The sequence below is a fragment of the Solanum lycopersicum genome, chromosome 2, assembly GCF_036512215.1.
Source record: "Solanum lycopersicum chromosome 2, SLM_r2.1".
NCBI lineage: Eukaryota > Viridiplantae > Streptophyta > Magnoliopsida > Solanales > Solanaceae > Solanum > Solanum lycopersicum.
This window is the reverse complement of record NC_090801.1, coordinates 17,669,012-17,681,951: the sequence shown is the minus strand read 5'-3', so window position 1 is coordinate 17,681,951 and position 12,940 is coordinate 17,669,012. Positions and strand designations below refer to the sequence as shown.

Genomic DNA, 12,940 nt, shown 5'->3' with positions numbered 1-12,940 from the left:
AACATACCTACAATACTTCCTTGTTGTAACCTTTGTTCTTTATTCAATTTTATGTTCTAGTTGGGAAACATAATAGGAAATCATATGTCATAATATAATAGTCAAAATACTCTAGCATTATATTTGTAACTTTCAAACATTTACAAGATGCTTTCTTGAGCATGACTTGGTTCATTATTAGTTTGATATCATGGGAAATATTCTTAATTGAATTGAGACCATGTGAATTATAACATTATCCCACAGTGTTACCCACATCTAAAAGGGTTGTCCAACTTTCCTTGGGTTGAACTATGGTTTGTTATCTTAGGTGGATCCATTAGCTAAGAACCTATGGGGGCATGTAGTTCATGGGATAAGAATTTCTACTTGAAACCCAACCTCCACTAACGAGAGAGCTTTCATCTCATGGGAGATCTTCTAGAAAGGTGGCCTCAACAAACGAGAGAACTTTCATGTCATTGTCAATGTCCACTCTGTGCTAAGAATAATTCCCATACAATACTTATTAAGTCTTACTTAACTTATGCTTAATGGAAGGATGTCCTTGACAACCAATACAAATTAGTTCATTATGATAAATCATGGATCATGGTGAGAAAACCTTTCACATCATGTCCACATATAAGTATTATATTAAATTAGATGAGAAAGCCTTTCAACCTAGAATCCTTATTATGTGAGAAAATCTTTCACATCATGTTCATTATGATTTTATGAAAACAACCTTTCAATCATCCCACAAAACAATATATTCATTTACACTTCCTTATCAAAGCCTTAACATTTATAGATCATCATATAAACTTTACTCTCAAATACCTATTACTTTACATTTATAATTACAGGCCTTACTCTCACATAATTACTTCTCGCAATCATCACATATTCCTAGATCTCAAGACATTCAAATAGCATGCTTCATTATAAAGTAATTTTAATCGGACATCATCGTATAGGTTCAATCTCAAAAATTACTATATCATAATTCATAAAGCATACTTGAATTTAATTAATTTATGTCTATGTGAATTAATCCTATGAAATTCATATCTATGTGCTTCTGTCTCCAGAAAATCTATAATATAATTCATCAATCCTACAAAATCAGACCTAATCCGTCAATTTCCCCTTCTATGGAATAAAACCCAACTTTATACAAATACCCTAGAATCATATGTTAAGCATAAATAAATCTACAATAGTTCTAAAAACATGTAATTCCATCATAAACAATGACAATCCACTCTATTGGATTATAACCCATAACATTAGAAGAAAACCTCGTTTGACTTGGGGAATTCTTCATCTAAATTAGGGAAAACATCATGGATGAAAGGACGTCATGCATGAATAGTCCATAATAACTTTATATAAAATCTTCTTCTTCTTCTTCTTCTTCTTCTTCTTCTTGTTCTTCACTCTCAAATACCTATTACTTTACATTTATAATTACAGGCCTTACTCTCACATAATTACTTCTCGCAATCATCACATATTCCTAGATCTCAAGACATTCAAATAGCATGCTTCATTATAAAGTAATTTTAATCGGACATAATCGTATAGGTTCAATCTCAAACATTACTATATCATAATTTATAAAGCATACTTGAATTTAATTAATTTATGTCTATGTGAATTAATCCTATGAAATTCATGTCTATGTGCTTCTGTCTCCAGAAAATCTATAATATAATTCATCAATCCTACAAAATCAGACCTAATCCGTCAATTTCCCCTTTTATGGAATAAAACCCAACTTTATACAAATACCCTAGAATCATATGTTAAGCATAAATACATCTACAATAGTTCTAAAAACATGTAATTCCATCATAAACAATGACAATCCACTCTATTGGATTATAACCCATAACATTAGAAGAAAACCTCGTTTGACTTGGGGAATTCTTCATCTAAATTAGGGAAAACATCATGGATGAAAGGACGTCATGCATGAGTAGTCCATAATAACTTTATATAAAATCTTCTTCTTCTTCTTCTTCTTCTTCTTCTTCTTCTTCTTCTTCTTCTTTTTCTTCTTCTTGGGGTGACCAACCAAGGACTCTACCTACACTCCATGGTTAAACCCAAGAATCGTGTGTGGCCTCTCATGGATATCACCTTTAAATTGATCAATTTGGCAAGCTTCCCTCTTTTGGATCCGAGGTGTTACAATCTATGTCATTTGATTTGTAACATCTTGTTCCACCATTATTCAAAGGCATCTCATTTGACATCTCAGGAATTTTTTAAATAAACCCCCAATTTAAAATTTGAGGTGACACGATGAAATGTTGAATTTTGAAAATGACCTGGGTTAACTTAACTTTACCATAGCATCGTGCAAACCGCTAGAGTTGGGACGACAAGGTAAAAACACATAAACAAATTGTTTTTATTTTTCTTGTTTATAGTGGTAAATTGAGACGAGGGTTACTCCAAAAAAAATCCAAAAGCTACTACACGATGGGGAACAATAGAAACAAGGACTTATTCTGTAAAAAGGGTCAAACCTATGATATTTTTGTCTACGTTTGTCAAGATTTTACCCCAAAGATCGGAAATCTCGGGTTAAGGATTTTTCATAAGTTGCTTGACATACAGGTAGGCTATGCATTCTTAACTCGATAGTTCAATATGCATTTACTTACATAACATCACATCGATGGTCTGATATTAAATGTATAGACCTTCAAGCGCATGTCTAAATGGTTGAATATGGAGTTAGTCGTGGTTTATGCTAATAATGGACTTAATTAGTCAATGTAAACCTTGTGATGACTGTTGGGTGTTAACCTAGGAAAAGTGAGTTGTGGGTAAGCGGGTTCTAAATCAAAGATTATCCAAAAATTGTCATATGCAAGTATACAGGTAATGGCTTCTTTTTTTTCCAATTTATGTATATATTCATGTTAATTATTGTCAAAGTGAAACATGTAAAATGCACTTTAGGAAAAACATAAGGGTTGAATGTGAAATTATGAATTATTGTCAATTTGATTCAATGAAATTCTATACACAAGTGTGTTTGTATTTTATTGTGATTGTAATTGTGGTTGTGTGACTAATAGTTTGCTAGGTAACCTTACGATACAATTTACTTATGGTTTGCTCGGTTATCATACCATTACAATTTACTAATGGTTTATTGGGATACCTCACCGTATACAAGATAATATTGGCTAGTTCGAGTACCCATATGATATAAGATATTAATGGGTTGCTCGGATACCACGCCTGGTACATGCTTGACTCTTTCCTTACGTTTTACTCCATGAGTGAATCAAGTTTACTTATAAAATTGTGGTTGTTACATTGTTGGTCCATGCCTAAATTAAATTTGTGTTTAAATGTTTTGATGAGTTTTGTATAGAATGAAATTTCATGTTAAACACTATGAAGGACATCTTAGGAATCTTTGAGTGTCTGAGTACTTGAAAGGTGTGATGAATCAATTATGACTTGTTTTATACTGTGGGTTAGTGGACCTATCCCGTAGATTGTGGAATTAAGGCTATATGGTAAGAGTCATTGTAGTTGGTTCACTAAGTTGATCAAGGGAAAAGATATTGGCATGAGAGCTTCGGGAGAGTATTGGTTGATCGAGTCAGTTTTTGTTTTTGGTAGAGGGAACAAAAATAAAAGAGAAATTCTAGTGTTGGTATGATGGATAATTGCAGAAAGTCTTTATATGATAGAAGGGTCAATCTATGATGGATTTGGGGGTGGAGTGGCTTGTTTGATTGAGCTGGTAACCAAATGAGATTAGGTGAATTGATATAGAGTGTATGAGTTCAAGGCTAGTATTACTTGGTAGTGAAGGTTGTGGTTGAAGGATCAAGGTCCTAATTATATCCCAAATTTCATGTTTGTTTGATTATATGTGTGTTATTATGTGGTGGATTATTGTTGATCAATAATGTCTACTAGTACGTATTGTTTTTACTAATGATTTTCATGTTATGCCAATTGGCATAGTCTGATTACATTATCAGTGGTGATCCTATGCGGAGACAAAGATGATCTCGGACAACTTCTACCTCTCTTCCTTATGGTGAGAGTTGTGTATTCCAAACCTTGTAATCGCTTAGAAGATCTTACATCTGTTCAGGAAAGTTCCTTGGGAGGGTTCAATATATTTCATTACACATATACCCTCATGTGATAATTTTGGAATATTTATATCAAAAAATAAGGTGCTAAGTTAAATTATGATTCATTTTTGCACTGGATATTTAAAATGTGAGTAAAGATTTCCTACTTAGGTATTAGATTAGTTGATTGCATGGCCCAGTGAATTAGATCGCCACACTGGATTTCATTTCTAATAAATATTAACAAAACAAATTTAGGCCCAAAATGGGACCAAAATGGAAAGAAAGCAGAAACAAGAGAAGACGAGGTTCCAAAAGAGAATTCTTGTTCTCCGCCGCTAAATCCATTGTTATTCTAAGATGGTAAAGAAGACGAGGTTCTTAAACTGCGTGAGCATTTCCTTTTTCTATAGGAGATCATCACTCGAGGTCCTACATTTTTCGTATCGTAGCAAACAATTTTTAGAAGTAAAACTCCTAACTTTATATCCCTTTTCTTTGAAATCTCTGTATTCTTATGAGAGGATAAACATAGCTTTGTATTCCTATTGAGAAGATGTGTTATTAAATTTGTCTACTCAATTAAAATTGTGATTAATCGAAGATTTATATGTGATCTCTACGACTTTGTAATTTCTCTAATGCAGCCCAAAAATCGATTGGATGATTTATCGTAATTGATTATGTAGATTATATTGAAGAAGTTCAACTTTTTCACACCTGATTTAAGCACTTACAAACACATGAAATTGACATCAGGTTCAGTGCAAATGGAATACAATAATTCTCAAAAGAGATATGTCACATGTTTATTTAATTATATTTCAAATTATTCACATAATTTTTAGAATTTCTTGATTCAAATATACTTTTTGTAGGCTCAATTATGTCGGTCCATATAACTAAAGAAAATATGAAGAAATTTAACAAGTAAAACATAATTAAAAAATAAATATTAATGAAATTTAAAAGACAGTATTGAATATTAAACAACACAAAATTGGATGGTAGAAGGGGAAAAAGTTTTCAAAATTTTGTTTAAATCATGACTAGGGTTTCCAAAAGTTCGAATAACTTTAAACACTTAAATTATGAAATATATTACGACATTTCGATGAGAAACACTCTCTATAACAATGTTTTATTTGCAATTAATATTTTCTAGTCTTACATTGAAACCTATATTCCATTAAATGTGATATTTACGAAACTACGAGTTCATTTGGACTCTGAAACAATGCCTCAAAAGTATTATAGCAGCCTATCTAGACAATATAATGTATACTTTTTCAAAACAACATAGTTTTTTAACTTTGTCAAATATACTTTCATTATTGTATGATTTTGAGATATATTTGTTGGATATTTATATCTTAAATAAAATCCATGCCTAATTATGCATAAGGAAAATATTTTCAACATAATTATTTTTGTATATCATCAACTAAAATAAAATCCAAGAAATATGTTTATAATATATAGTCTCATTGTTGCCGTCATTGGTAACTTAAGTAGATTTATAAAAGTATTCAAGATATCTGTTTGTGTAATATAATTTTTATATTCATCCGATCATCCTTGATAGAAGATTTTTTATAAGATGGATGTATTGGCAACCTTTTAATATATTGATACATTTTATTTAAACACTAGATTTATAGATTATCATGACAAAGAATCTTAACAAATTCTTCTTACTCAAACATTTGAAATGTTTTGGCTAATATTCTCAAACTATCATTATGTTTATGAGTCAACCAAATACAATTTGTCACACATCAATCTAAATTGGAGTATGAATTAGATTGTTTGGTTATTGAGGCAAGTCTATATGATTAAAAAAGGTAATGGTTTAAGTTGTTAATTTCTTTACGTAGTTGGTATTTGGAAATACACACACTAGTATTTACAATATTTGTATCAAAAGTGTCTAGAAGAAAAGCTTTATCGTTTCTTTTGATACAAAAAAAGTCAAATTAAAAATAATTAAAAAAGTTAACAATAGTGTTTCAATTACAAGTATCGATAAAAAAATTTTTACACAATAAAATTATATAAGAGATGATTTTATAATTAAGAGAGTACATCTCTATTAAAAACATTAAACTAAAATAAATTATAAAAAATGAAAATTGGCATAGTGTCATTCAAGTGATCAAATTGACATACATTTAAGCAAGAAAATATTCATATAAAATAAATATGAAGTAGAAGAACCTAGCTTTAAAATGAACAAATTCAAACTTGAAAATGATGTTCTTTATTTTTGAAGTACGAGGGGCAAATAAAATAATCTTATACTTTGAAAATAATAAAAAAAAATGGACAATATTCAATTGGAACATGAAAACATGAACGAATTGGTCCTAGATACTCTTTCGATATAATAGGAGGATCCTCAAATTCAATAGGATCCAATTAATATGAAAAAATTGAAAAGGAATCATTTGAGGTGAAAATGTGATGTAGTTTTCTGTAAAGTGACAATAAAGGTGACTTACCGGTCAAGATTTTGTCACCTTTTTCAGTATCACCCAAAAAAAAATCCTATCTTACATAAAGTTGTCAAAGGACGATTAACCTCTGAATATGAAATCATATTATCGAAATCTTCTTATTTTAAATTTATATTGCATTGGAATAAAAAAATAAAGTATTCCTAATAAACATTTGTGACATAAGTATTTAAATAGCTTTCGTGTGTTGTTTTCAAGTACCAATTACGTAAATAATTAACCCCTTAAACTTTTATCTTCTTTAATAATATGTCATAAAAAAACTCATTGATGTTGAAAGTAGGCTGATGAGTGACACTTTTAATGTTGTTAGCTAACATATATGATGAAAGCTTGAGAAAATGCTTCTGTACTTGGGGTCCTGAGGCACCACACCTGCAGTGCGTCCTAACCATCCCCAATACGTTCGGTATAGATGTGGGGCCCATTGTACACCTGAAGTTTGTTGCGCCAGTTTTTCCTTGTTTCGTCCGACGTGCTTCTCTTTAAGTTGTGGATACATTTTACCTTGATTTATTTACTACTTAAGTCTCCATTAATTCTTGAGAGATCCTACATGTCCCAATCACATGTCTTCATTACAAACAAAACTAAAGTGAGTTTAAGAGGACAATTCAAGAGGTTCTTTTGAGTCATTTTGAGACTATATTCTTTTGTAATCGACAATGGTTTTGAATTAAGTCTTGTGAAAATGAACATAATAATTTGAAGTGTTGCATTCATGATTTAAAAAGAGTATTAGGGAACTAAGTATACCCAATCATAACACTTTTACATTGAAAAAGATCGGAAGGTTACTAATGAGATCATAAGTTCAAAGATATTTTTTAGTATAACCCCTAAGAGGATATTTTGAGTAATTACTTCTAATTGAGAAAGAGATTCCTTTTTTTATTTGAGAATGTCTTATTATATTATTGAGTGTAGTATTGAGCATCGATATGAGATGAGATCACACAACTCACATTCTATACCACCCAAGAATTTTTTGGAACTAAGGTTTGAACCATATTTTGTCATGACTGGGATTTTTCAGAGCATTTTTTAAGATTTTATTTAGTGTTAAGGTCACTAGATGTAGCACCTTAAGTTCCAATTCATTGTATTGTCTTTTCGAATCCACAAAGTTTGCAAAGTTTAGAGTTCGATGAGTGAAATATGCTCTTTTGAAGTAATGTTATATAATGAAGGGAATTTACCTAAAAATCATGTGGGGTACTTTATACTTTTTCTTAACCAATCAGTTTCAATTCGCTTTTAGTAAGGTTTCAGGGGTCTAAACTGATTAAGTTCAATTTTATAATCCTAATATACACCTAGGTTTTTAGTTTAGAGTTTAAGAAGAGGAAAGAATAGAAAAGAAGAAAAAAGAGGAAAGAATCAAAGCGCTCGTCGAGATTCTTGAGTTTCATTGCGGATTTCTGCAAAAGGTTTGATCACTAAGAGGTATTTAAGTTTTCATGGTGTTGAATTTGTTCATCCACACGCCAATAATTATTTATATATTCAAATTAGCCCATAAAGATTTAAAGATTTATGTTCTTGATGAGTGTTCTTGAAGTTTTATTCTGAATCATTTTTGGTTGTGGTTTTGATGAATTCTTTAGATGAAAGTGAGTGTTTTAGGTTTGCATTGAGTAGATTATAGTGTAATTATGTTTAGTACTCAAATCCAAGTGAGTGGGGAAAAATTATTCAATTCTAGTCGAATGAAGGTGAAAACACAGGTACAAAAGTACAAAGGAATTGTGTGGGGGAATTGTGTCATGACTGTAACAACCCTCAAAATAAAATAGGTCAAACTAGAGCCTAGCATGTGTTTCATGAGCTAATAATGTGTTAAAGTAATGCATATTAGCATTAGTGATCAGTTTGAAGAGTTTTGAAGTCAAACATTGTCATATCCGGGGACCACCCCTAGACTTAACCAATGTTGTCGTCCTCTTTGAGGACTAAGACTAGCCTCTTAGCATGCATCATTACATTAATAGGTTAAATGTGCAAAAAAATTCAAACTCTTTATTCTACATTGAGGCTTAGATAGACTTTTACACACACATAACATATTCATATTGAGTATACATAGACCCTTCATATAAGACGATTACATAGTCTTCTAATTTTATTTCACATACATAGTATAAGATACTCTCATAAGAAGTATATAACATTGACTCATATTAAACAATCTAGGTAAGAGTATCACAATTTGGGAATAGCCCTTACATCAACAATTATAGCCACGTATAGGCTTTACAATTATAGTACCAAAAATGAAAGAGATTGAACAAAAATTCTTTAAGACAAAACAACATCCAATAGATAGATAATTGCAGCGTCCTCAAAAAGTGAGGACCTACAAAAGTTTGAAGATAAGAATTCAAGTAGTCTTCAAAGACTTCTCTAATATCAATGTCAGGATCCTACATTTGTAGTAAACATGAAACATGGGTTGGTACACACTTGTACTAAGTATGGGTATATGCACATAAAATAAGTGAAATCATGCTAAAGAGAACATTTGATTAAAACCATGCTAAAGTACTTTGAAAAGCCTTATTCACAATTAAGAACCCACATAAGCTAATACTCACATAATCGATAAGTCAAACCCATGTACAACATAAGACCAACATCAACAAGTAATTGTCAAGTCAACATGTACAAGAGTTCATAACATCATAATATAAGAAAGGCTCTTACTCATAAACCACCATTTAGCCTACAAGTGAAATGACCAAGAGAACCCCATAACTTTACTAAATCAAAAAAACCAAACAAAAGGATAAGAAATAATGCCTAACATAACATATCATCGGTAATAACCATCATGATATTTAGCAATATAGACCAATAGCATGTTCATAAATGAAACTAATATCATATAGAATCATCAACATGTAAAGTAAACATAAGCATAAAATTTACTTTATAAGATTATTATATCATAAGAACATCCTTCTTGGACTTCTCTCAAAGCCAAACTAGTGCAATGCCTAGGTAGAGTCCCATACCCCTACCTAGACTAAGCCAACCTATCAAGTCACCCTATCTTGAGTTCACATCATTACTTTATTTTTCTTTCTAGAACATTTGCACATACACCACAAGAGTGAAGTGTGGACTCTGGTGTTGTAAAACCTTACACTGATGGAAGGTGGTCTATCGGCAAAAGTAGAGCCAAACATAAACGTAGCTTTCAAGGTGGACCTACTAGCTAGTCTTCCTATGGTGGTAACATAGTTCTTTAACTAGGAGATATGTATGAAACCTGTACATGCCTATAGAATTGGAGCCTCATCTCATGGTAATCCATTGGGTGAGTGTCCCTCATAGGGGAGTCAACACCTCATATGGAACTATAGGGTGACTTTTCCTCTATGGGAAGTCAACACCTCCCATTGTCAAAATTCACTCAGTGCTAAGCTAAGTCCCTTTTGAAATTTCTTTCTTTAACAATCATCACTTAATTTAGATAATAGGGTCTATCCCTTGTATAATCATAGTCATTTAGCTTAATAGGTATTGCATGAGAATATCCTTTCATGGAAACCCTCATATGTAATTTTAGAATATCATCATCATCATTTCATAAAAAGGGACATATTCAAGTCATCACCAACCTTATATCATTCCATCTTAATCAAAATCTCACAATCACATAATCAAGACATTTCAATTAAACATCATACCAACACCTACTTAGGCTATTCACAAGACATGCTTAAATTGAACTACATCATCAATCACAAGCCATCATAGTTGAAGTAGAGGTTAGGATCATGAAGACTTACCAAAACTCATTCAAAACCCATAATCATTGTCTTACGATAGACAAACCAATTACATCCAATAATAGGTGTAGTAACATTAATCAATAGTAATTAACACAAGAACTAGGTTAATTGCATAATCATTATCCCAATTAACATCAATTCATAACTTAGGGTTAGGGGAATTAAGGTTCATCATGAATTTGATACAATCCCAACAATACATTACCCTAGTCAATCCATAGATGAATTATAATAGATAAAACAAGTTTATTAATCAATTCATAATTTAATTTTCATCAATTCATGACCAACATACAAAATTTGGCGAATTGGGGAAGGGAACATGATAAACATGAAAATGCATCAATTAAATAATAATTAATAAACAATATATACTCAATTAGTGATAGGAAATCATAATTTATCATCAATCTAAAGTTTACAAGAAAACCAATTAAAATTGGAAAACCACATGGAATTTGGTATTTTTAAATCATCTTTGAGAGGACCTCTTGGGGAAAGGAATCCGAAAGAGTGAAGAATACATACCTTATTGAATATTAATCCATGAAATTAAATGAAATCCTAGAGAAATCAACCTTCGTCTTCAAGCTTTCTTCCTTCTTCAATGAAGGAATTGGGAATAGAGAAAGTAGAAAGAGTTGAGAGCTTTTGGGGTTTGTTTTTGGAATTGAGTTTTAATGAAATAATAATGACTTTAAATGAACCTTAGGCTATATATAATCACCCTCTAAATTACCTTAAACACCCCTCACTTTAATGGGTCTTTTTGTGAAGTCAAAATGTTAAAAATACGATTTTACCGAATCTTGAAAGTGTACCCGCATCGCGGGTCCAACACACATTTTATTTCCTAAATAAATTTTGGGATAGTGAGGTCCGTGTGGTATGCATTTCCTGCAGCAGTCCACTGATTTTTGACGTTTGCAGACTGCTTTGGCAGCCTGCCCACTCATGTTGGGGTCCTCCTCCATGACCCTTCGGTTGGTCCTTGGGGCGTCGTTATTGGACTTTTTGACCCTCTATACTAAACTATACCTAACCAAAGTATTGTTCCAAGTTTTAAAATTCAATTTACCATTAGAAATGATCCCCAAACACAGCGACTTCAATTTCTTCAATTAGGCTAGTTTTCGGACGTCATGGACCTTCATTGACGTCTTAGCTCTAAAACTTCTTGGATGACTTATATACATTATTTTAGGTATTAAAAAATATCTAAACCCTTAGAAACTCATGTTAGTCTCTCGATTAGGTCTCGAATTTCGGAGTGTTACCTTATCCCCCCCCCCCACCCCCCGGAATATTCGTCCCCAGATGACAGTAAACTTTTAAAAAAAGGAAAGGATTGACTCAAGACTAGAATCCCAACCACATAATATACTAAACAATCATCATGAGTTGCTACTCAAATCAACATAACAATACGAAATTTTCATTATGACTCAAAACATTAATTTTACACATAATGGCTCATAGTAACAACATGAGGAATTTCCCTCTCATAACAACCATATGAGCTCCACATATCATTGAAGAGTCAATTATGCCAAAGTTCCTTTCTCAACATATCAAACATGATCAATATCTCATGATGAATGAAAGAATACACCAAATACACAAGTAAGTGCAATTTGAGCAAAAGAGCATTTTTCCATGATAAATCATTTTAACATAAATCTTTTTACCATAAATATGCACATCTTTGAAAAACAAGTCAAAATCACATTAACTCATTATTTGAATTTTTAAAGAGATGAGGATAACGGGACTTCATGTCGGCCTCGGCTTCCCATGTCGCCCCTTCAACTAGATGGATTCTCCATAGAACCTTTATGGAGGCTACGTCTTTGTTCCTTAACTTCTTCACTCGTCGATTAAGGATTTGAATCGGAACCTCTTTATAGGAGAGGTTCTCATACACTCCAAGACCTTCAATAGGAAGAATGTAATCAGGATCACCAACGCACTTCTTAGGCATGGATACATGCAAAACCAGGTGAACCGAAGATACCTCACTAGGTAATCTCAACTCGTAAGCCACCTTGCCCACTCTTTGAGAAATTTCATAGGGACCCATATAACGAGGACTCAACTTTCCTTTCTTGCCAAACCTCATCACCCCTTTCATGGGTGAAATTTTCAAATACACTTTATCACCTTCTTCAAACTCTAGCTCTCTTCTCATATTGTCGGCATAAGAATTTTGTCAGATATAGGATATTTTTGATCAGTCCCTTATCAAATGGAAACTTTTAAAAGCATCATAAACCAAGTCAAGACCAAAAAGAGAAAACTCACCTACTTCGAACCATTCTACCGGATATCTACATCTCCTACCATACAAAGCTTCAAAGGAGCCATGGATATGGATGAATGATAACTATTGTTATAAGAAAACTCAACCAAAGTAAAGTATTAATTCCAATTTCCCTTGAAGTCGATGACACAATATCTAAGCATATTCTCAATAGTTTGAATAGTACTCTCCGCTTGACCATCCATTTGGGGATGAATAAGGAAGATA

At 32.0% G+C, this 12,940-nt stretch overlaps 1 protein-coding gene across 1 annotated transcript; it reads right to left on the bottom strand.

The window, feature by feature from the left end:
* Positions 1-12,136: 12,136 nt before the first annotated feature.
* On the bottom strand, positions 12,137-12,601 carry LOC138341655 (uncharacterized). The gene has a single exon (XM_069293169.1). It carries the CDS (start codon positions 12,599-12,601, stop codon positions 12,137-12,139), a length of 465 nt encoding a protein of 154 aa, XP_069149270.1.
* Positions 12,602-12,940: the final 339 nt, after the last annotated feature.

Bases quoted from the DNA above. Each gene is read 5' to 3' on its own strand.
- LOC138341655 (XM_069293169.1), bottom strand. From the start codon at position 12,601: ATGAGAAGAGAGCTAGAGTTTGAAGAAGGTGATAAAGTGTATTTGAAA.